General features: G+C 45.8%; 2 protein-coding genes across 4 annotated transcripts; one reads left to right on the forward strand and one right to left on the reverse strand.

Moving 5' to 3' along the window:
• Position 1: 1 nt before the first annotated feature.
• Positions 2–10,685, forward strand: KNOP1 (lysine rich nucleolar protein 1). 3 transcript variants are annotated; one of them, XM_032961220.2, is made up of 5 exons: positions 2–194; positions 1,962–3,295; positions 3,886–3,978; positions 5,248–5,379; positions 6,802–10,685. In XM_032961220.2, the coding sequence occupies exons 2-5, from the start codon at positions 1,979–1,981 to the stop codon at positions 7,138–7,140; spliced, it is 1,881 nt and encodes a 626-aa protein (XP_032817111.2). In that variant the 5' UTR covers positions 2–194; positions 1,962–1,978; the 3' UTR covers positions 7,141–10,685. The 3 variants fall into 3 exon arrangements, with proteins under 3 accessions (XP_032817111.2, XP_032817109.2, XP_032817110.2); XM_032961218.2 differs by having other exon boundaries at positions 32–289; XM_032961219.2 differs by having other exon boundaries at positions 32–218.
• CCP110 (centriolar coiled-coil protein 110) lies at positions 8,779–23,446 on the reverse strand. The gene is made up of 11 exons (XM_032961223.2): positions 21,827–23,446; positions 20,894–21,075; positions 19,685–19,810; positions 17,753–18,623; positions 16,413–16,552; positions 15,366–15,485; positions 14,438–14,539; positions 13,403–13,519; positions 11,756–11,829; positions 11,248–11,298; positions 8,779–9,986 (listed from the first exon to the last, which is right to left on the reverse strand). The coding sequence occupies exons 2-11, from the start codon at positions 21,059–21,061 to the stop codon at positions 9,914–9,916; spliced, it is 1,842 nt and encodes a 613-aa protein (XP_032817114.2). The 5' UTR covers positions 21,062–21,075; positions 21,827–23,446; the 3' UTR covers positions 8,779–9,913.
• Between the last annotated feature and the right edge of the window lie 258 nt (positions 23,447–23,704).

Below are 23,704 nucleotides of genomic sequence, written 5' to 3' on the forward strand. Positions count from 1 at the left end.
TCACCATCCCCCTCGCCTCTCCCCCACACCAGTTCGTCTCGGGGCCTAGTCACGTGATGCGTTTGAATTCCTAGAGCGAATAGGCGGCTCCTCTCTGCCGATTGGGTTTGGTTTGGGCCACGTGGTGCAAGCGCGCCCAATCGGAGGCGCTGGCCGTGAGGCGACGCGCCCCTTTATCGCTACGGAATCTGAAGGTGCGGCCGTGCTCGGATAGACGGGTGTGTGATGTTCTGGCCACGTGTGGATGTTTCGTGATTGAAAGTTGTAAAAAAAAACAACTTCAACAGACGTAAGTGTGCATTTGTACCGATATTCTAAGTGAGTTACTTTATTAATTGTAACCGCTTTATTGATTTGTAGATTTTAAACAATTGTATACGTGTGTTTAATGCCATACGTTTTCAGTAGGCCTTTGAACACGTGTACAGTGCAGTACTTGTGTAAGTGTGGGATTGTATTTGCGTTCACTCTACTGGCGTAATATATTTAAGGCTACATGTATTTGTCAATCAACTGTTGGGATTAATACCTTCCAATGCCGCATTGGTGATGGGGGGGTTTGAGCATCACGCTTGTCAGCGCAGAAGGTCAGGATACTGGTTTGGATAATTCACCACTGATGTTAGCCGTGCCCTTAGAATCCAACTCCATTACCTGGGCTGTTAGTATTATTTTTGATTTCTCATTACTATATTCAAATTATTACAACAGTACTACCGCAATCGATTATGTTGCTGTATTGATACACTGAAAGAGGGAAGTACGTTGTCATTGATTAAGTTGTCTGGGGCAGCGCACGTCATGAATAGTATTCGGTAACTTTATCTGCCAATGTAAAACTGCAAATCAGAAAACATAAAACAAAGACACCAGGCCGCATGGTAAAAAGTACAGCCTCCAACTCTTATCTCCTCCCATCTCTCAGGCCGTTCTATTTGTGGTGTGCATTAAGGGTCATTGCCCGAAGCGTCGCCTGGTATGTTGTCATTTAAGGCTGTTTTATAGACGGATGTTGAGTTATTTTTTTATTTAAAGCTTTCGTGACTGCAGGGATTCATATTCTTGGTTCTTTCGGTAAAGTCACGTAGAAGGGAAACATTGGAGAAACCAAACGACATGTCTCGGACCGCATTCGTGAACACAAAGCAGACCTTAAACACGGTAGGACCAACACCTCGGCCGTGGCAGATCACTATTATAATTCAGTAGGCTCACATGACATTGACTTCTCCAAGACAGAGGTTCATTGCAAGCCATCTGGCTGCCATGAGAGATTCGTTCATGAGGCTATATCCCCCCCACCCTCCGCGTAGGCTGTGTATTAATCCATGACTCGGTGACTTTACCGAAAGAACCAAAGAGTAATTCCTACAGTAACGAAAGCTCCAAATCAAGTAAGAATCCAAGTCCCGGGCGAAGCCCGGTAGCAAAGCTAGTGTGCAATATATAGTTTGGTCACGTTTGTTGAAATGGTTTGTCCAACTTACTGGTTGAATGTTGTACTTTAAGTTACACCTTTAAAATATGAAGCTTCCCCCATTTTAACATGACATTCGGAAGTTCTCATCTCTTGGTAGTTCTGAGCATCCACACGTATGATAAAGTACAACCAATGGATTTTATTTTCAAGAGCAGATTGTCGCGTGCCACTACTGTGGCTCAAATCATGGACCATGTGCCACATAAATTCAAAGAACAGCCGTGAGCGTTTTTAACAAGCCATTATGAGTTCCAGTTGTGAACACCCAACGATGTTGCTGAGCCATACTCTTTGGTTCTATTCGGTAAAGTCACGTAGGTAAAAAATAAAACAACAAAAATCACGACGTTTCGACCACAACACAAGTGGCCTTGTGAGCCTCTACGCCAATATGAGTTGGAGGAAGAGTTACTGGGCGGTGGTGGAGTCATTGTCCGAACACTGTTAATGCATTGTATTTGCAATATGGTGTGTGTTGCAGTTAGGGCATGCAGAAACATGGCTGGTAAAGTAAAAGATTCCTCCAAAAAAGAAGTATGGGATCGAGTAAAGAAAATCAAGAAAAGGAAAGAGAAGTGTCGAGATGGTGATGACATCTCTGCTGAAGCTTTGCAGTGTAAAGGCGCAAGAAAAAAGAGTCGAACTTCCAAAGCTCCGCAACAAAAAGATGCTTGCGAAGGTGAGGGAAACATTACGGAAGAGTTGGAATATCAAGCCGAGTGTTGTGAAGATGGCGTGCCTGAATTGAGAATGTCAAAAAAGAAGTGTAAGAAGAGGCGGCAGCACGAGGAGGAGGTGTCCGATGAGACGTTGACAAGAAAACGAAAGCACGACGATAACAAGGCCGATGAAGAGACGCTTGATCCGGTGATGAAGAAAGGGAAAAAGAAAAAAAAGAACAAAAGCATCGAACTGGCCGACTGTGCAGATGTCGTGGAACAGGGGGCATTCAAAAATAAGAAAAAAACTAAGGAAATTGAGGACCAGAGTGGAGGTGACGATGCATCATTAGAGGATCCAAAGCGTCAAGAAACTAAAAAGAAAAAGAAGCGGAAAAAATTGGGTGACAGTGAAACAACCAATGACTCACATGGTCTCTCAGACACACATGAGGATACAGGGAAAGATGAAAACACAAATGGTGTTAAAAAGGCAGTGGTGTGTAAGCGAAAGAAAAGGTCAAAGTCTGAAAGTGAGGGTCATAACCAGAAGGAATTAGATATTATGGATCAAGGAGATGATGTGCAGTCTGAAGCTAATCATGCTGATAATGCCCACCATTGCTCGGATGAAAATAGTGACACTGTCAAACGGAAGAAAAAAAAGGAAAAGGGTCAACTTCAGCCCAATTCCGACGATTGCGCAGACAATCTCGAGCAACGTAAGAAAAAGAACAAAAGAAAAACAATTGAACGTGACGATGCGGCGCGTAAGGCTGACGTCAAGGCACAGAAATCAAAAAAGCGCAAAACGAAGGACACCAACACGGACGTGGATGTCGCGGGAAAAGACGACAAATTGCTTGTGGCCCATGAGCACCAGCCAAAGACAAGGGGCAAGAAAAAACAATCGCCTGTTGGTGCTTTGGACGGTGAAGCTCCGTGTGAACCCAACGAGCGCAAAATCCCAAGGAAAGCCGGCAGCATCTCGCCAGCTGCATCAGGGAGCAGCAACGAATGTCGAGCAGGGACCAGATCCAAAGGGACGAAGCGCGCAAAGGCTGGCGGCAGGAAGAAGCCCAATGTCCCTGATAATTTGGCAGAGAATAAGCAGATGGACGGCAGTCAGAGAGATCAAGGAGAAACTGGGAGGAGTGTAAGTGCTGTATTGTGTTAAAAAGCCCCTGATTTTTAATGGCAGTTGGCAAACTAAATAATCAAACTTACAAGCATCCTTAATTATTCATTCCCACTTTGGAATAATTGAGCATCGCTCAGGGACACAGAAAGGATTTTATACGTTACTTCTTGACGGTAAAATGTTGGGGTGATTGTCAGTATTCATTTAAATATATTTTGAGTTAATGTTATTTGAAGCAAGGTTTTTGGGGCAGTTGTGGTCTGGCTAATGTAAGTTACAGGTTAAAGGTGCAGCCCTGCCATTGCTTGCCCACACCACTACTGGTGGAAGGGGCCTCCACTTTAGAGAGCTCTAGAACGGCCCTCTAGTCGGAATTTCGCAGCCTCTTCCACACTGGCCAGACGTCTTGAAAGAGGCTGCAGTACCCACACTTTACCCCACCACACGCATAATCTCTTGACCAATGTGCCACTGATTTATTTTTAAAACTCTGTTATTTGCGTATGCATCATACCACTACTATGATTCTCTGCATTCCTATTATGATTTATAATTATTATGATTTAATAATTATGTTGCAAATTGTTTAACACCATCCTTTCCAGATGCTGAAGAATCTCAAGGGATGGGTCGTAGACAGTGACGTAAAGCTCGTCGCAATAAAACCCGGGAATGTTGAAGAGGAGAAATTTGATTTGGTGAGGATTCTGCTCGGTGAAATCTGCCTGAATGCCTCACAATTTCTCTGCATTGCTATTTTAAAAAATACCTTCCCCCCCCCCCAAATGTATCCCTTACACGGTCGTGACATGTTAACTACCTCACCTGGTATACAGGTCGTGCGTTCGATCCCGACCCTGACACCTGTATATTTGGAGTGCATGTTCTCCCCGTGCTCGAGTGGATTTTTCTCCGAGTTCTCCGGTTTTCCCCTCCACATTTATAAACATGCGTTAACAATATTTGGCTACAATACTACATTTGCACGTGATAAGGCACTTCGTTGAGCTGTTATCTGGAGCCAGGTCGCTTCTGAAAAAGAGCTATATAGCTCAGTGGGCCTTGATAAAATAAAAATAATTTATAGTTTTTTTAATATATATATTTTTTTAAGTTTACATTGGTGGCATTTCAAGAGATGTGTATGCATCATACTACATGTAAAAAAAACTCGGTGCAGTGTTATCACTGCCTTAAAATAAAAATTATATGATCGTTATCAATCTGGTCTCTCTATGTGCTTTGAACAAGGGTCATTGTCCAACACGTCGCCTATTATATACTTTTCCTTCTATTGATGGATGTGTTAGGTATCGTTATTTATGTTTTTTCACCACTGCTAACGCAGCATCACTAAATTATTTGTTTAATCGTACGTGTAGGCCATGTGCCGCTGGGAGTAGGGGTGTGTTCAGTGGTGCGGAGAGGTCGAGGGGGTGCGTCGGGGCATAACATAAGCCCTCGAGGTGATTGAACGCTGCTCAAACTCAATGGGCCTCGGAGTGGAACAATGCGGATGTCTAGAATAAATACCTTAGTCGAGACCCAAACATTTCAACTCTTGGTTTTGACATACCTCCTATAAGACAGTGGTGGAACCCCCAACCGCATCGGAACATCAACAGGCTGATGTGCACATCTCCTTGATGAATGGAAAATTAAAGACAAACCACAGTGCCACTGTCACCATGCAACCCAAACTATGGACCATACATAAACCACTGTAGTATGCACTGCTTTAACGGAGAAATAGAAGAACGATACAAACTCTCCTGAAGTCCTCTCGTCTTGGCTATCGGACCTCAACATTGGCATTTAGCTGCTGAACACATTGCCAGCATACGCGAGGCTATTATAGAGGGCTTCCATCCAGCAATTACATAAAAGACATGATGAATAATGGTGCCTATTAAAGAAACTAATCCTTTTCTGATGTGATTTGTCTTCACGAATGCTCTCGAGCGTAGGCCAGAAGAGTGGCCTTGCAGACGCAGGTCGACATCATGACGGGAAAAGTGTCTCTGGGCACGAACAAGAGCCGCGATGACAGTGGTGGTGACAGTGGCGGCGGTGACGGCGACGGCGGAGTCTCCAGCAAGGTGAGGCACCGTGGCAGACGAGCGGGGTCCATAGCCAGGGGTTTCCCTTGGCACGTGATTTGCCCATGGCATGAGTGTATCACCGTGGGAGCCACTGATTTGCAATGGATTCTGTTCTCAAAGTTTGACGGCGTCTTCAATAACAAACGGTTCTAATCACACACACCGTGGTTGTATAGTTTCAGGGATACTGATTTTTTAAAAAAATACTTTTGAGTTATAAGCAGAATGATAGTATCTTTCAAAAGTTATGAAGTGGTATTTTTTGTTGTTGCTCAAATGACCGTTGAAGTGAGACTCATCTCCCGTTTCGAGCCTGAGCCTATGGTGGAAATTCCATTTTTTTTTAGTAGGGGCGAGTTTTTCTAACCTTGACTTCTCCGCAAGGGATGATAGGCTGAGTCGACCCCAACCAGGATTTAAACGCGCGACCTTCCAACTGCGAGCTGTTCGCTCTCCCACCGAGCCAACTGGCCACTTGTATGATGATCATAATAGCATGGCCTAGTTGTCATGTGCAGCAGAATCCAGCGGCTGCCCTAATTAATATTGCAGGTGTATTAACCTTAAAAATACCTGTTTGCATTACAGTGGGTGTTAACCATGCTATGATGTCATACCTACTATAATCACCCAGGAATGTCTGTCCTTAATGCTCGTGACGTCACTCCACATCGACCAGCCCCCCTCATTAATAATCATGAGCAGGTGACGTCCTCCACATGGATCCCCCCCCTCATTAATGATCATGAGCAGGTGATGTCACTCCACATGGAGCACCCTCATTAATAATCATGAGCAAGTGACGTCACTCCACATCAAACAGCCCCCCTCATTAATAATCATTATAAGGTGACATCCTCCAAATTGACACCCCCCCCCCCATTCATAATAATTAGCGGATGACGTCACTCCACATGGGGGGGCAAGGCGCCTCCTCCCCCCTCCTCGGCGTCAACTTACAACCCTCACTACAAAGCCAGAACCCTCACGTCACGCGATCTCCATAACGCTATTGAGACATCAAAGTAAAAAGGACGTCATGATAAACAAGGGATTATAACCTTAAAATTAAATAGGTTTGTGTCACCGCGCCCTTACAAAGTGCACACGCATTAATGCAATGAATATATCACGTCGCGGTTTGCTTTTCGCTTGCAAATTTCAGATTTACTGCAATACACCTTGGAAGGGCAAAAGGCTAGTTCGTAAGAGTAGTCCATGATGTACCATCGTCATGGTCCAAATTTTTCAACTAAAAAAATGACCCGCAAATGTACTCATTTGGATTATACAGAGCAATCGTCGCCCCCTACTGCGAAGGCTTTGGCACAACCCTGCTGAAAAAGTCAGTGTTTCCTGGGTAAACAAGCGTAACAATGTGACTTGAGTTACCTGTTCTCTTTCTGTGCAACAACACAGGCCAGAGCCACGCAGTTTGGCCAGTGGGACACTGCCTGTCTCGGTGACGCCACGAAGCAGAACAAGTTCCTGCGGCTCATGGGCGGCTTCAAGAAAAGCTCCGGACACTCCGGGTCCGAGTTGGAGTCCGGACCGGGCACGAGCGGCAGGGCAAACATGGCGCTTGGCGGCGAGAGCGAGAACCGGCTGAACTCGGCGCTAGAGTCCCAGTTCCAGCATGCCTTGCAGCGCAAGAATTATCAGCAGCGCGGCGTCGGTCTCGGCTTTCAGGCCGACGCCAGTGCTAAGAAGACGTTTTTTATCGACAAGGCGATGAGCCGCTCGCTCAAATTGGAGTGAGCTGCCGTCACTTGCGATTTTAGTTTTTATTCAAGAGAAAAAAAAGTTGGTATTAATGAATTTTTTTACTTTGAACTCTCAGCTGTGTGTACGTTGAACTTCTTTCGCACTGTGACTAGCCAACCGTGCTAATCGGAGGTGTGGGGGAAGGACAACAAACTAAACCCAAAAAGGAGTTCTGAAGAAATTAGTTTAATTTAGAAATCATTGCAGCCGTCCACTTGATGATTGTGGGTTGTCGGTACTCCCAAGAAAATCAGAGTACCCAACGAAAATCCGCCACGTACACAATTGGATAACACCAGGAGCTCTGCACAGATGGGTGTAGTCTGTTGTTTACTGGGCCATCTCCTTGCCCATCTCCTGGCCATTTTTTTTTTAAGTAACGGTTGCTGAGCACAGAGCCAAGTGGCCAGCAACAAAACACCACTACTGAAGGTGAAGCAGATAAGAATACGTTTCTTACATTGATTCTATAAACTTAGGAGAAGAGACATTAGGATGAATTCCAAAGTTCAACAATGGGAGGAAAGTACCAGAAGAGCGTTATAGGAAGTGTTGTAGGGCAATGTTGAGATACTACCGTCTTGCACATGTGTGATTTTAACATGTCCTTGAAATACGGGGATAATTCATGTGTGGGGTGGCCTGGTATATGTTTGCTTAACAGAGCCCTGTTATTTACATGAATACAATTTAGCTAATCAACAGCTTGTTATGTTATTAATGTTGAAGTGAATGTTATCAAAACATTAATTTTGGAACAGTCCACCAATAGTCATAGCTTATACTAAACTGGGACTGCTTGGCACGTAACGTTGCAGTGCATCATGGAGATGCGGCTGTCAAATTTATGAGCTTAATGACATTTTTAGAGGTCTCTAAAAACAACTATATCGAGAATACTTTGAGGTGGTGTCTTGCACGGGCTTAGTCTTGCCAATAGAACAGGGCTGTTCCACCCCAACCTTTCTAACTTTCTGATCCAATTAGTTGGGAGCTTTAATAAAATTCAACTAAATACTGAACTTTTGATTTCACCAGGTAAGGCCCACTGAGCTATATTGCTCTTTTTCAGAAGTGACCTGGCCACAAATGATTGCTGAACGAAGTGGCTTATCATGTGGAAATATATCGCAGCCAAATACTCTGAACCAGTGGTTCTTAACCTGGAGTGCACACACCCCCTGCGGGTGCGAGACATGGCCAGATTGTTTTAGAAGGTAAATCATCGAAACACAAATTAAGCTCGGGCACTAAGTTTGTTTCATCAAACCTATATTTATTAACATACATTTTTTTACGATTGAGAACCATATGGGTGCAGTAAAGGTTAAGAACCACTGCTCTAAACACGGATTCTAAATGTGAAAGAAATAATTGGAGGACCCATAGAAAAAAATGCCACGCGACCACAGGGAGAATGTGCAAACTCCAAATATACAGGCGTCAGGGTTTGGATCGAACCCACGACCTATATACCAATCGAGGTAGTTAACATCTCGCCACTGTCCCACAATTACTGTGCTACAGGCCTGCATTTGAATTTATAAAACCAATGTTATCTCACGCATATGACATGCCCGCTTGTATGTGTATATTTTATTTCAATAGTAAAACAAGAAAATTCAGAAGGGCCATCGTGTAATAAATATAGTTTTTTTTTTATTTTAATCTACGTACACATCAGGGATGGTAACCTAGTTAATGAACACAACAGGCACATTTTGGCTTTGGAGCTAAAGGCGGCGCTCCAGTTTTGGGTGGGCACAATGCAACAACATTTTGTTGCTTTACAAGGAATCGGATACTGGCACGATGACTTTGCATAATGATAGCAACTCTCAAGGATGAAGGTGCTTCGAATGGAATCGACACGAATTGAGGCTGTGTGAATAAAATACAAAATATGTACATGTACCCGTTTTAGCCGTGTTATTCACTGGTGCTGCTGAAAATATTAACGTCTGTTGATTCTAGCTGTGCTGCAGAGGTTCTGCATTTTTGAGGTTGACGCAAGCGATGCTGTCCATAAAGGTTTTTAGGTTAGATCGCGTAAATGTAAATGTGTCATTAAACCACCACCACCTGACTGCCAATTAGTAAGCTTTGTCACCTGAACAAAACGTGCCAATTACTACTTTAACACACTAATGTGTTGGAGAGTCAACCGACAAGATTTACGACATTCACGCAATCTAACCCAAACACCTTAATGAATAATATCGGTCGCGAAAGCCTACGTGTTAAACTCACCGATGCTGTGTTTGTGTGCGTGTAGGGATTGCCGGATGAGTGATTACTGTCGTGCAGTTGAAAGGTGAACGTGGCAACGGGCCTACACGGCTGACAAAATGTGCATTCTCTTTGAGCAGCTGGCCTAAAGTCATGTAGATATCCTATGGGCACGCAGGCTGGTGCTCGGTGTTGGTTCGAGTGTCAACGTTTTCTGTCGAAGCCCCCAGTCAACATTCACTCAGTTGGAAGTCGCTTATTCTCTCCGTTGTGCCCATCGTCTGGAACTCCCTGAAGTTTATTGTGGTATCAACTGCCTGCCCCCATTCAAGTCCAATCTCGGTGCCTTGTTTTTCTTCTATGGCCGATTTGCTTCCCTGTAATAAACATGTCCTCTGTTTCTGTACAGAATATTGAGGTGTGTTGCATTTACACCTATGTTGTCTTGTGTTGTAAACAGGCTGATGGTGTCGTGCCTTCGCTATTTCCGCAATGTCTGTATCCAGACTCAAGGGAGGTGTGCGGTGCGAGATGATTTTCAGTAAACGAAGTTGCGCATTCTGGAAATGCCCGTATTTGGTCTCCTTTCTCCACTTCTTCCCCGGACCACCCTGCGTGGAAAACAACATAAAAAATATATGTATATACTCCTTTACATGTAATGTTTCCACAATTGTATTCCCATTTCGCTATCAACGTCATGTCGTGCGACTGAGTACCCAGTGTCCGAAATGGACATCCAGAAGTAATGCTCAGCTGCTGTGTGCTGAAAGACCTTGCTTATGTGAGAATGCAAATTTAACAACACAGCAGCACACAGCTTCGGGTTGTCGTCGAATATTGAAGTGGTGTAGGTAACTCGTGCACCGCTGATCGTGTGCGGTGATGCGTATGGGCCCGTTTGCTTCTTCTTAGGGTCAAACGTGATAACGGCTGACTCATTCTTAACTGAACTTGTGCAGCAGATGTTCTGCACTTGCCCTTCAAGTGTTGGGGCATGGCTTTGTCGAGTGCATGATAATGGTGCTTTGTCAAGCAGCAGTCATGCCAAGAGGGGTCTGATTTTTTGCATTTTTATTTCTTTTTGAGAGACGAATCTTCGTGTAACAAAAATACAATGTTTTGGATGTATAGTAATTATTCGAACTGGATGTATACTATTATTTAAAAATACAATAAATTGCAGCTCATTGTGACTCAACGTTTCTTTTATATTGTCAAACGCAGTACAATACATAAAGGATGAATGTCAACAATCAACTATACATCGTAAACTATTAACTATAGATATTAAACTTTATTTGAAGCTATGTTGTGTGTCTCTGTGTCTGTTTTGTCTCTCTCTCAAATTTAGTTCTACCTGATGACGATTGCTTGTGTTGCAATCGAAACGTATTTAATTTAATTTATTTTCTTTCTACGTGACTTTACCGAAAGAACCAAAGAGTATAGATATGAAATTACATTATTTCAGAATCTAAGCGGGGTTGATCCTGGATAGTGCTTGGATGTGTGACCACTGAAAGCATCACAGTTTGCTATAGCCTGAGGGACTTTGTGTTGGACAGCACAGGCTATAACATAAAATTATATTGTTGTACGCTACTTATATGTTCCCACATCTATGCTTCCCATATTCACCACCCTACACTGACCAGCGTGGTGAAGTGTGCTCTAATAACCTATTTGACCTGCACGGTGTGGAAATGCCTTTATCCATCAGTGGATGTACAAAAGGATTGTACCTTGTTCATGAGCAATGAGGACAACTTTACATTAAAAACTTCCTCTGAAGGAATGGCTTTTAAACATGATCTAATTCATATTTATAGAGCTGTGACAGGAGCGACGTGACATGCAAGCGATTCGTACTTTTGTTGATTGGCAGTGGCGGGTTTCGTAGGTCTGCTCACAACAGGTTTCCTGATGTAATATAACAGCAACAGAAAACTCACATTAATGCAGACTTCGAGTTGCACCGGCATGATGCCCGACGTTTCGCTCCACACACTCGGAGCAAAAAGCGGGGTAGCTTGAACACACTTTAAGTTCCCAAAGACGTTCCCAGCACGTGGAGTGAATAATCCGACGTGCCAAACAGAAAACATACTGGAGGTATCTGATGAGCGGCACAACCTGAAAATTAATCGAGAGCTACACAGCACACACCTAAATCGTTTTATACTGATATTGCCTCAAGTTCTCGTCATAACAAATGTGGATACGTTATTGCTATCTGAATTATTGTCCTAACTGATTTTCACACCGCCCAAGTAAAAGGCAACTCGCTTCACGATTATGCACATTGTTACTCGCCTCGTTAACATCGTCCGAAATGTACATCTGAATTCATGGAACTGCCCTGCGGTGTGACACTCACGTCTGTTGGCGGCTCCTCTCGAGTGGTGGCCTCTGCGAGGCTGGCCCCTTGCTGAGTTGACCTTTGCCCTTTTCCTACAAGAGGAGAAAGTCTTAGCCATCTGCGAAAGCTCAACAAATCCGGTCGCCCACGTGCTGTGGACCAACAGAAATGCCGGCGTGCGTCCACGCGTCTCCCATAACGCCTCAAGGCTGTCGATGCCGCATGTTTTCGCCAGAAGTCAGTTACCCAGTTTCAAGTCCACATAGAGCATTAGAAAAGTTCCGTCTGTTCAAATTGTTTGGAAAATGTATCGGGCAGATATATATATATATTTTTATGTTCTTACAAACAAGGTGTACTATTCGCCAACAAGATTAATTGTATTAGTCATTGAGATTTTGTCAACGTTGTTTGGGTAGAGTGGTGGCACAATGCTTGGCGCACTGCGCTATGAACCCGGCAAACTGAGTTTGACTCGCAACTCAAGCTGATATCGGTAGCAAGTCATATCTGTTTGAAATGGTCCTGGTCCCCCACCCCCCTGACCACCAGCATAGTGAAGTATGGTCAAACAACTCCCATGACTGACATGACATGGGAAGGTCCTCACCCAGCAATCGATTGACGAGCGCTGTAAATTATTAGAATTATAATTGCAGTTAGGAACTGGTGACTGCAAATACATAAAGAATTCTGTTTTGGAAAATGCCGAGTTGCTCAACTTACATGATTACATTTTGGTTAAGTTCTTACTTTATGGAAACAGGTATAGAGTATAGACTTGCTTTCTTTTTGAAGGCAGGAACTCCATTATTGCATGAATACTTACACAGCGACCCATAGAATCACATGCACTTACATGATCCATAGAGTTGCATAGTTAGATTTACACAGACCCATAGATTCTTATGATTGTCTTTTTCCACGTACTTCTATTGTGTATTTTCTAATCACATCGACTATCCTTAGAGACCTATAGCCTCACATACACTTAAAAGAGACTCGTAGATTTTCATACAGTTCCATGATCCATACCTACTTCCATAGAGAGTCATTCACTTACAAACCCATACACTCACATACACTTACACAATCCATGTACTCTACTTGTATAGAGATCAATACACTTCCACAGACACCCATAGACTGTTCTGATTTTCCCTCCCCATGTGCTTCTGTTATTCTTGTCTGGTCAACATCCACTGTCCTCGTATTTCATTCCACCACTTCCATCTCACCCAAGGTCTCCTCTACATCTCCCCTGCATTGGAAACTCCGCAGTCCTTATCATTCAGTATGTGTCCTTTATTTAACCAGGATATTAATTAAATCCACTGCGACGCATACAACATTGCCTCTTCTGCAAGAGCGACCTCGGTTATATCACGTAATAATCACGAGCTTCATTGCAGAAAATATGAGTAAAAAAATCAACAGCGAATAAATAATTGTATTTTTAAAATAGAGAGATAATTGTATGAATGAGATGTATTGTCTGATTATTGTGGATTAGGCCAAACCATGTACATAGAATATTTGAAAACCAATTTACATTTATGAAACGTAGACTCAATGTAATGATCACTTCATGAAAATACGTATAAATGCATATTTGTGCATTCATTATAATTCATAGTGATTGTCTTGACAACATTTTTTTTTTACCAATTCCCTGAGCCTCCTCTCCTTCTGCAGCTCGCGGTCCCTGTGCAGAATGCGCGCTCTCACGGACCCTGCGGCGCCGTGGAAGATCTCGTGTATCTCCGTGAGTGCTGCTCGGAGCTGAAAGATACACCAGACACATTCAACATTGCTATTATATTTAAAATATATATATACGACTCCTGGTTCTCGTCGTGCGGATTATCCACGTTTGCCGACGAACCATCCTTGCGAAAGGTGAAAGAAAAATACAGACTTTGGTATCCGTGCAAAGCTGTTGTGCTCTCTTACGCACTCGCTGCTTCAGTAATTTGTCTGCTTCTAATTCGCGAGTCGCTAACCAGTTATAAATAAATAAAACAGACTATGCATTCTATGTCTTCACCCTCATTCTATGAAAGTAAACGGTGTGCTTACATCGTCTAATTTACGTATGCTTTTCATCATCCGTGGTTTTGTTTAATCCAGACATCCCCCACCCCATTCTGAATAATAGAGAGTTGTCTTTATCATTAATGTTGCATATTTCCCAAATAACATAACAACTTTGCAAATGGTATTGTCATCAGATGAATACATTTCCATGTGGAACTCTGCAGCTAGTAGTGCAGGGAATGGCTTGGAAGATGGCACCACAAAACTACTTTGGAAGTCGCTCCAATAGACCCCGTTATCCATACTTGGGGCACACCTTATAATGTCCTGCAAAGAGGGTTTGCCAAAAACTTAAATTTAATTTTCAGGGTTGAACTCCTGAATTCAGTGAAAAACCAAACTTAACCTGATGGGTGTTTTGTGCTGTCATTGGTGACCAGACAAAGCCCATGAACTGGCTATAGCTGAGAACGAAGTGTGATCACAGGTAGTTGAAACCCAAATTCAAAACCCTGGAACTCAGCGGTGCCAGCTCAGTGCTCTGGCTCTCAGGTGAGCCACCCGGTCAACTTGGGGCTGCCTTTGTTTTGTCGGCCCACACGCTGCCAAGTGTGACTCTCACGGGAATGCTTGAGATCACGATTTCTGATGCACAATGTTAACCTGGGCATTGAGTCTGGTTTCCAGGGTGGCGTCTTGGGAGGAGAGGATGCCGTTCTTCATCCGGCTTTCCCTCTGCACCGACTGCAGAAGTTGCGTCGTATCCTGTGGATGGATGCACATGAGCCTTTTACCTACTGCGTATGCAGTGAGGGTTCCTCCAGTCCATCAAGGAATACTGACTATAATTGTTTAAACTTTGAGCCGGGCAATATAGTTGATGATGATGATGATGAGTTAAGATCAGGCCAGCAAGATACCTGTATAAGAGGAGACTGGGATGATGGGTCATTAAGATTTGTGAAACTCCCAAACCTACTAGGCTGCTGTGAGATGGGCTAGATGGCGGGCGGTACAATGGGTTCATGAATCTGTCTGTGGACCTTTGAGTGGCATCTCCTAGCAGGAGTGCTGTATTTGGGTATGGCACCTCAACGACCACGGGAAAAAAAAGTTTCACAACATTTGTGTGATCAACCAACCCTCGTCTGTATTACAGAGTAATCGCAATGCTAAAAATGTAGAGCTACCAAATGCACTGGTTTGGCAGGGACAGCCCTACTTTCAGAAAAGGCTTTCCCACAGTCCCAAAACATTTGAAAAAGTGGGATATCCCAGTTTAAAATGTTCTAGCCTCATCCTCCACCCATGACACATGCAAAAAGCGGGGTGACCTAAGGAATGGGCGAGGTTGGCAGAGTGGACAGGGCCTATGAGCAGTAGGCAGGACCAGCATCAGAGAGCTGAAGGAGGCCACTCATCTCACTGTGTGGGTGGGTCTAGCAGTTGAGTGGGCGTGACGATGTAAAACTAGGCGGGGCTAAAGGAGGGAGGGGCTGTCCGCTCACCATGTGTTCCAATTAAGCCTCCCAGACAATTTGGTGGCTTTATGTGCGAACGTGTCATTCCCTGCTGCCCCTGAATGAGTTACCAGCACGGTCTGCTTCAGGTGCTGCAGCTTCTCTGTCCGCATGAGTCTTCGCGTCAGGAATCCTTTCCCGACGGCAGTGACGACCTCAATCGCTCGGCGCAAGCCGGGGCTGTCGGCGGCCTGCGGTCGGTGGCACGCGATGTCGCGTGCCAGGGGGTCGGGAGATATTTAGATGTAAGCGTGCGAGTCACGTAACAATTCACCAATTGCATCGATTAAAGTAACAATAATTAGAATTAGGTGGAACAATGACATCGGATTGCGTACAGGTGTTGGGTGAATTGTTGCACCATGGTGGCGGGTTGGGGAGGCCTTCATCCAGGAGTGGAATGATCTTGGCTGATTATGATATGGGTGATTTCAGAGTAATTGAATAATAATAATGGCGATGCATTCGGCATGTCAATGAAACGGGTTGGTAAGTACCACACCGACCAGCTGTTATAAGCCATACAACGTTTATAAATTAGAATGAGGCTCTGTGTCCCATGCTGTACAGTAATTTCATTATCATGGAACTGATCATTGCAAAATTTTGCTTGTTTGGCTAACGCACTCGAACTAGCCAACTATATCCTAATCCTAGGCCTAACCATAATCATGCTAGCCAACCAAAGATTGACCCTACTCTTATCCATAATCATAGTAGCCAAACAGGCCATAAACCTAGCATTAACCTTCATCATACGCAGACTCTAATCTTAGCCTTGGCCCAATTCAAACTAGCCTATGAACTCAAAACCTAATATTAACCTGAACCACACAAACGAACCAAACCCTAACGATCACCTCGACCTTCTCCACAGTGGTAAATCAGTCACTAACGCTGGCACTTCAAAAGACCTCTGGTCACTTGCATAAAATACCTGAAGTGAAAATAATCCCCTGAATTGACATTGATTGAATTAGGAAGCCAATGGAATGTTGTACTTAAACTGCCTTATGCAATGGACCCCCCGGATACTTAAATCACCTTCTCCCTACCTCCTGCTCCCTCCTGAATTGCTCCCTATTTGTGGCTGTCATGGCACGCCGTGCGCTCCGTACCCTGGCCAGGAGGGCCCTGAAGGTCGGAGGAGGCTCCAGCCTCGCCGAGGAGTGCGTGGGGCCTCCCTGCGAGTGAGGCCACGCGCTCAGCGATTCCTGCTTCCATGGTGGGGTTGCAGCGCACGTGACCTTCCCTGAGGCTGAGGCCACACACGGCGCGCACACGATCCAACAACACATTTCAATGCCCCGTCGAGGTGTATGTGCGCATGTTGAACATATTTCGTATCGTATGTGGCCAACCCTGCTAATCAGAGACGATTTATTGATTGGAAATGTTTTGTTTATAATTATTGGTTATGTATCGACTGTGGGGTTATGTAAAAGACAGCACAAGGTAGTGCGGTAAAATCCATTGAACTGTACTATGCTCTAACGTGTATGCATCCTGCCTTCACCAACCCACACTGACCAGCATGGTGAAGTACTGTTAAATAACCCCCACAATCCACATGGTGTTGGGAGGCTGTCGTCTAGCAGTGGACTGGCAAAGGGTTGCACATGTACATCACAGATAATTATCAGGGTCTGTTTCACCACCTACTTAAACAAATGCTGCTTGAAAACTGGGGCCCAAAAGGCTCATGAGCGGATAGTCAAAAATGTACTCCCACGTGTATAAACATGGTCAAACTATGGTCTGCTAATATATGAACAGCTAAAATTCAACAACTAGACGTCGACACGGCAACACTTATCTTATAGACATGCACCTGGGCTGTGCTTTACAGGGTGTTCTACCCAAGTAATGTACAAAGCCTCTTTAATGAGAAAAAAGCCATTAATTGTATAGTCAAATGCACCATTATAGAACATCAAAGTGATCCGGGTCCTATTGTCGTTTGTCAATGCAGTGATGTCACGGGATCACGATGACAGATGGTCTTTCCATAACTTTAAAGTCTTTTTTAACTAACAAAGCCTCAAATGTGTGTCAGATAGCTCGAAACACACCACTTACGTGTGCATTTCCATTTAAATAAATTAAGAGTTATTTGTTTCGTCAGTTGTGCCTTCCTTCAAGCAGTGCACATGTAAAAGTAATTCTGTCGTTCAAATATTTCCATCCAACAAGCTGTTGGAACCAAATTATATCAATAACAACAAAAAGAACAGTCACACGAGGTGACTGCATGTTTTTTAAGCTAAACCTTTTAGCGAACATTTAAAACCTGAAAAACATTCGGGTGAAAGTATTTTTGTCCACCATGTGCTCAGAAACTGCAGTGTTAAGAAAACCCCGACTGTAAACGCAGTCAGTCCTCCAAAGGGCAACACCTTTTAGGTGAAAAGCAAAACTAAATAAACCCACCGAATATTTAAACAAATGCAGCACTCGCCTGATCTGGGCGTTGTTTGCGTTGGCGGGGCGCGTGCATTCCCATTGCTGTGTTGGCTCACTGGCCACCGGCCACCACCGATACCATTACCATCATTGCCTCCGTTCAACGCAGTGCCGCCAAACTCCAGCCTGCGTTTCACCTCTGCATCCGAGCAAGATCGGCAGGAGCTGGGCCGCCCCGATTCTCCATCGCCCGCCACTTCCCGCAAGCGACTGGCTAGCAGCACGGGCGATGGCTCGTCCACGTTGTACGAGCAGTTCAGTGGAGAAAAGCGGTCTCCGTGCAGCATCTTGCCCTTGCCGGGACGACTCGCGAGGGCAGGACAGGGGCTGCCGCTCATCTTGGGGCTCGGCAGGCAGCTGTAGGAGCTGCTGGAGCCACTGCTGCTGGAGCTCAAGCGCGAGACACTGCGCTTGTTCGGGGGCAGCCCCTCCTCCGAGTTGGAGCGACCAGGCTCGCATGTCCAGTTCTTGGCAAATGATATGGTTTGAGGCCGCCTTAAACTGTGTTGTGAATTTGCAGTGGTGCTGCTGCTGATGTTGCTATTGCTGCTGCCGACTTTGTTGCCTCTACTGCTGTTGTTGTAGTTGCTGCTGCGTGCGGTGGCCGAGTCCTGGGTGGGTTTTAACCTTCTGTCCTTTGACTCCTCATGGCTCAAACTAAGTTTGATCTCAGCGGGTGAGGTGTCGTGGTGCTCATCTTCATTTTGTTTTCTGTGGCTTTGTTGCAACGTTTCCTTCGCAGGTGACTCTTTCTCTTCATTATCGACGTGCGTGTGCAATCTGTCTTCTGCGTGCGATGCTCGTTCATCGTATTTGGCACAAGCCACGTCGTTTAAATGGCTACTCTTCTGCGATTTGACGTTCTCCTGCAAAGGCAAAAATAAAATAAACAAGTATACCGGGAGGTCGTTTATTTCAACCCACATGCAAACATAATAAAACAGTTGAGAAAAATTGCCATGAACTGATTACAACATTATTAACACTCTAGCCATATAAATAAATTGTTGGTGCATGATTACACAACCACCCATGGCGGGAAATGGTAGTGGTCTGGTATTTTTCAGAGGACTCTTTAGCTACATGACGAAATGCGACAATGTGCTGAGACCTTCATGCAGCAGTGAATAATAATAATAACAATAATATTCTTGGTTCTTTCGGTAAAGTCACGTAGAAGGGAAACAATAAAATAATAAAAATATAAAACAATTACATTATCACGACGTTTCGACTGCAACACAAGCAATCATCATTAGGTGTGAAAACCACAGCAATAAAAATTATCTTGCTGTGGTTTTCACACCTGATGATGATTGCTTGTGTTGCAGCCGAAACGTCGTGATAATTTTATTGTTTTATATTTTTATTATTTTATTGTTTCCCTTCTACGTGACTTTACCGAAAGAACCAACAATATGAATCTCTGCAGTCACGAAAGCTTTAAATCAACAATAATAATGAGAGGCAACTAGTGATCAGAGCACCTGGCCACCTTTATCCATGTAATACATGGTCTTGCGCTTTCACTATGCAAATTCCACTGCAAGATGTGGGATTCATATCAAACCACCTTACATTTCCACTACAAATAAGTTCCACCTTTACATAGGCCACAGCTCACTAGACCTTCTTGGATCAGGCTTAATAGATTGGTCATTGGCTATGTTTTATTTAGCACACGCTGATCCGACACCATTTCGGTTTGCGCATAATGCCCACCGCATGCGACTGCAAAGCTGCCCAACAAACGGCCATCCACATTGTATAGGACTGCCCGTTACGACGACGCACTGCTGGAAGGTGGATTATGAAGGTTGATTGCACTTGATCACGTGGCAATTGAGTGACCGAGTGATTCGGGTACCAATCTGTGATAGCAAACGCAGGAAAAAGATCCATTTACGTAAAAGCTAAGCAGCTGCACCTTGGCGGAGATGAAAACCCTGCCCACGTTCTCCCTGGGCGACCGCTGATCGCGCGTTCTGCGTCTCTGAACGCCGAGGGCTGAAGCTCGAAGGTTCCGCATGGTGTGCCTGCTTTCTGAACTCAGCTTCTCGATCAGAAGTCAGAGTCCAACACAGACAGACAGATGAACAAATTAAGACATGGACGGACAGACAGGTTCCCCCCTGAGGCAGGCAGGGAGGAAGTTTTATTAAAAGCACATTGATAGCCTGATCAAACACCACTGTCCCTTAGCAAAGGTAACTGGAGAAAATTTGGTGAAAAATACACATAAAGTACATACACTAAAATAGATTTTTAAAATATTTTTAAAGGGACCTAACTTATACACCTCCAATTAACACCTCCAATTAGTAAAGTTGGCTACATACGGTGCGACAAAAAGTTAATTACACATACAAAAATCATGAGACTCAATGAACTTATATCCCATTGTCAATCCATTTCTGGTTGAGGAATTGCCCATGAACTGTCAGTCATAGGGGTTGGTTGACCATACGTTACTATGCCGGTCAGTGCATGTTGGTAAAGGGGGTGCCACCGACTGCTACATATATCACTCGCCACTTATGTTAGCCAAGGTCAGGAATTGAACTTAGGTGAAGAGGTTCATGATTCATGGACCAGTGACGTGTCCTAGGCGAAGCGCGATTGCCGCTTGCTGCAGAGGTTCACTGTTTGACTCCAGCGGCTGCTCTGATTACCACTGTGAATGTAATAACCATAACAAATATATATGCTCCGTCCACTTCTCCAATGCACGTAAAGATTTGCTGACCTCAATCACAAGAGTAGGTTTAAGTCATTGTCTTCCGGCGTCCGGGTCTAAATATGCCAAATTCGAATATGATCCGCAAATTATTCAATTGGGACCGTGCATAGTAATCATTGCCATCTACTAGTGATCTAATTCATCAGTAGATGGTCACTTTTGCAAATTTGACTCTCCTGGTCTCTTGAGTTCTCTCCTGGTTTTACGAAATAAAATTTGAAACCAATGTGCCAGCACTCCACGTCAAACAATGTTATACTGAACTAAACATTGTATTTAAGAAAGACGTATTAAGTCTCAACGTTATTTTTACGACTGTGTCCACGTGTGAACGATAGGGATGCAACGTATTGCTTGGAGTGGTACACCGGTCCCCTGGGCTCACGCACTGCTCACCAGCGGGGGCAGAATGGGAATCCCCAGGAATTGTACGGTCGATTTCGTCGGAGTTGGACGCCATTCTCCGAGACACCTCTCTCCTGGGCTCCTCTCTACCGGGTCGTACGGCGCTTGGAAGGAGATCCTGGCCAGGGCTTGGCTTACAAACTCCTCATAGCTCTCCATGATGCACACTGCCCCTGTGAATAAGCACACCACGTCATTCGTGCCAGCTAAGTGACCCATGCAACCAATCAATAATTGTCTCAATTAAACAATATGGCCTAGGTGATCAAACTGACCCGTATGAGCCAGGTAGTCGAGTCGATCAGATAACACTGTGTAACAAAAAACATGTTGTGTTCCTGGGTAGTAAGGGTTATTTTCACAAAAGCAAAGTTCGTGGGGAATAATAGCCATTTTCTATACTTTTGAGGCATAAGCAATTAGAAAATAACACTTACTACCCAGGAACAAAAATCGTGTCACATAGTGTAATCAAAGGCACAGGGTCACCCACGTGATTTAAGTGAGCCTTGTAATTCATGTGATCAATGTGACTATGGTATACTCTAAACTAAAACTTTTTTTACTAGGTAAAGCCCACTGAGCTATGTAGCTATTTTTCAGAAGCGATCTGGCCATAAATGATAGCTCAACGAAGTGGCTTATCGAGTGCAAACGCATAGCAGGCAAATACTCTAAAAGCATGTTGCTAAATGTGGAGGGGAAAACCGGAGGACCCGGAGAAAAAATCCACGCGACCACGGGGAGAGACAGACACCGCAAACTCCAAATATACAGCAGGCGTCAGGGTCGGGATTGAGCCCACGACCATCCTGTATACCAGGCGAGGCAGTTAACATCTCGCCACCGCGGTACCCCACTCATGTAGCTCTATGGGCTCAGGTGACGCCAATAGATCCCCAGCAAGGCTCCTCTTGTACCCACCGCACGCTGGCTGCCTCCTCGTCCTCCTACGTGGGGCTTCAGGCGGCCCGGGGATCCTCTTCACGTCGGCTTGAGGCTCTCTGGCTCGCCAGACGCGACGAGACCCGGCCGGACAGCATCGCCACTCTGCTCTCCGCTCCAGCCTCAGCCTGCCCAGCCGCACTTTCACCCAGGCCGGTGGACGCGTGACCCCCTCAAATCAGCCTCCACGTCGCCGCGTTCGCTGCTCGGCCACTCCGGTCTCTCTCCTCGTGTCTTCCCCGAGCTCTCCTCGCCCGAGGTCGCGGGGCAGGCGTCCGAATGGGGACCGCACAAAACGGTCCTGCTCCTAGATCCCGATGTTTCTTGGCCCGTCGGTCCTAGATCCTGCACCCATTGTCCCCAACGATATCCTCGCCTCCTCTCACAAACACCCGCTCCTTGCGTCTCTTCTCCCTGGTCCTCTCTCCCCGGGTCCCCTACCCCTCGGTCTTGGTTCCTCGACCTGGGGTCCTTCGATTTGAATCCCGTTGTCTCTTAGCTCTGGGCAGCACCCGCAGCAGAAGGTCTCTCTCGATTACCGATTCGCTTCCTCCCTCTGGATCTTGGCTCCCTTCCTCTTGGACCCTGGATCTCGTATCGTAGATCGTTTCTCGCAGATCTCCGGCTTCGTTATTCTCCCTTCTCTCTCCCTGGTTGCGTTGGTCTCGGTGCACAGTTCCTCTCTATGTACGTAATGTATGCTCAACTTCTTTCGCACCGTACGTAGCCAAGCGCGCTAATCGGAGGTGGTTCTGCGTCCCTGTGTCTCAGCTCTACTCCTATTCCCTCCACTTGGTTTTCTTCTCCAGCTCCCTTGTTCTGGATACTCAGGGGTCCCCTGGTCTCAGATCCTGAGTACCCCCCCTCGTCGATTCCTTTCCACTATCCCTGTCCCTCTCCCGTGCACTCTCCCTGTCTCTCTCCCACTCTCCCGTCCACTCTCCCTGTCTCTCCCTGTCCACTCTCCCTGTCCACTCTCCCTGTCTACTCTCCCTGTCCACTCTCCCTGTCTCTCCCTGTCTCTCTCCCACTCTCCCTGTCTCTCCCGTCCACTCTCCCTGTCTCTCTCCCACTTCCCCGTCCACTCTCCCTGTCTACTCTCCCTGTCCACTCTCCCTGTCTCTCACTGTCTCTCTCCCACTTCCCCGTCCACTCTCCCTGTCTACTCTCCCTGTCTCTCCCTGTCCACTCTCCCTGTCCACTCTCCCTGTCCCTCTCCCGTCCACTCTCCCTGTCCCCCTCTCCCTGTCTCTCCCGTCCACTCTCCCTGTCTCTCCCGTCCACTCTCCCTGTCTCTCCCGTCCACTCTCCCTGTCTCTCCCGTCCACTCTCCCTGTCTCTCCCCGTCCACTTTCCCTGTCTCTCCCGTCCACTCTCCCTGTCTCTCCCTGTCTCTCTCCCACTCTCCCTGTCCACTCTCCCTGTCTCTCTCCCACTCTCCTGTCCACTCTCCCTGTCCCCCTCTCCTGTCCACTCTCCCTGTCTCTCTCCCGCTCTCCCTGTCTCTCCCTGTCCACTCTCCCCGTCCCCCTCTCCCCCGCTCTCGGTTGGCGTCTCGTTGCCACGGCAACGCCGTTTGGGTTGCCCGGGCAGGTGACGTCACTTCGCCTCGCGGGCGGCCGTTGGCCCCGGTCCATGGACCAATGGGAGCGCGCGTTGCTCACAGGTCAGCCGGCGGTTCCCGGTTGTCTCAACGTGGTGGGGGGGGCGACGCGCGCCAAATCGCGAGGGGCTCGTCGACGAGGGGCGAGCGGTGAAACTTGGCCGTGGTCCGAGATTCGAACTCAGGCGGCTGGGTTCAAAGCGCCAGCCCCGATATAACTACCCCGCCCCGTCAATTACGAATCGATTAGTTTT

This window comes from Petromyzon marinus, chromosome 26 (genome assembly GCF_048934315.1).
Source record: "Petromyzon marinus isolate PM22_M1 ecotype Great Lakes invasive population chromosome 26, UKy_Petmar_22M1.pri1.0, whole genome shotgun sequence".
NCBI classification, from domain to species: domain Eukaryota; kingdom Metazoa; phylum Chordata; class Hyperoartia; order Petromyzontiformes; family Petromyzontidae; genus Petromyzon; species Petromyzon marinus.

What these genes read in the sequence shown, in the direction of transcription:
- KNOP1 (XM_032961220.2), top strand. Translation starts at nt 1,979, where the DNA reads ATGGCTGGTAAAGTAAAAGATTCCTCCAAAAAAGAAGTATGGGATCGA. An exon ending in AAGAGGAGAAATTTGATTTG is followed by an intron (nt 3,979 to 5,247) that starts GTGAGGATTCTG and finishes TCTCGAGCGTAG; the next exon opens with GCCAGAAGAGTGGCCTTGCA. An exon ending in ACGGCGGAGTCTCCAGCAAG is followed by an intron (nt 5,380 to 6,801) that starts GTGAGGCACCGT and finishes GCAACAACACAG; the next exon opens with GCCAGAGCCACGCAGTTTGG.
- CCP110 (XM_032961223.2), bottom strand. Translation starts at nt 21,061, where the DNA reads ATGGAGAGCTATGAGGAGTTTGTAAGCCAAGCCCTGGCCAGGATCTCC. An exon ending in GGGTTTTCATCTCCGCCAAG is followed by an intron (nt 18,624 to 19,684) that starts GTGCAGCTGCTT and finishes TTGCCTTTGCAG; the next exon opens with GAGAACGTCAAATCGCAGAA. An exon ending in AGAGGAGGCTCAGGGAATTG is followed by an intron (nt 11,830 to 13,402) that starts GTAAAAAAAAAA and finishes CTCCTCTTGTAG; the next exon opens with GAAAAGGGCAAAGGTCAACT.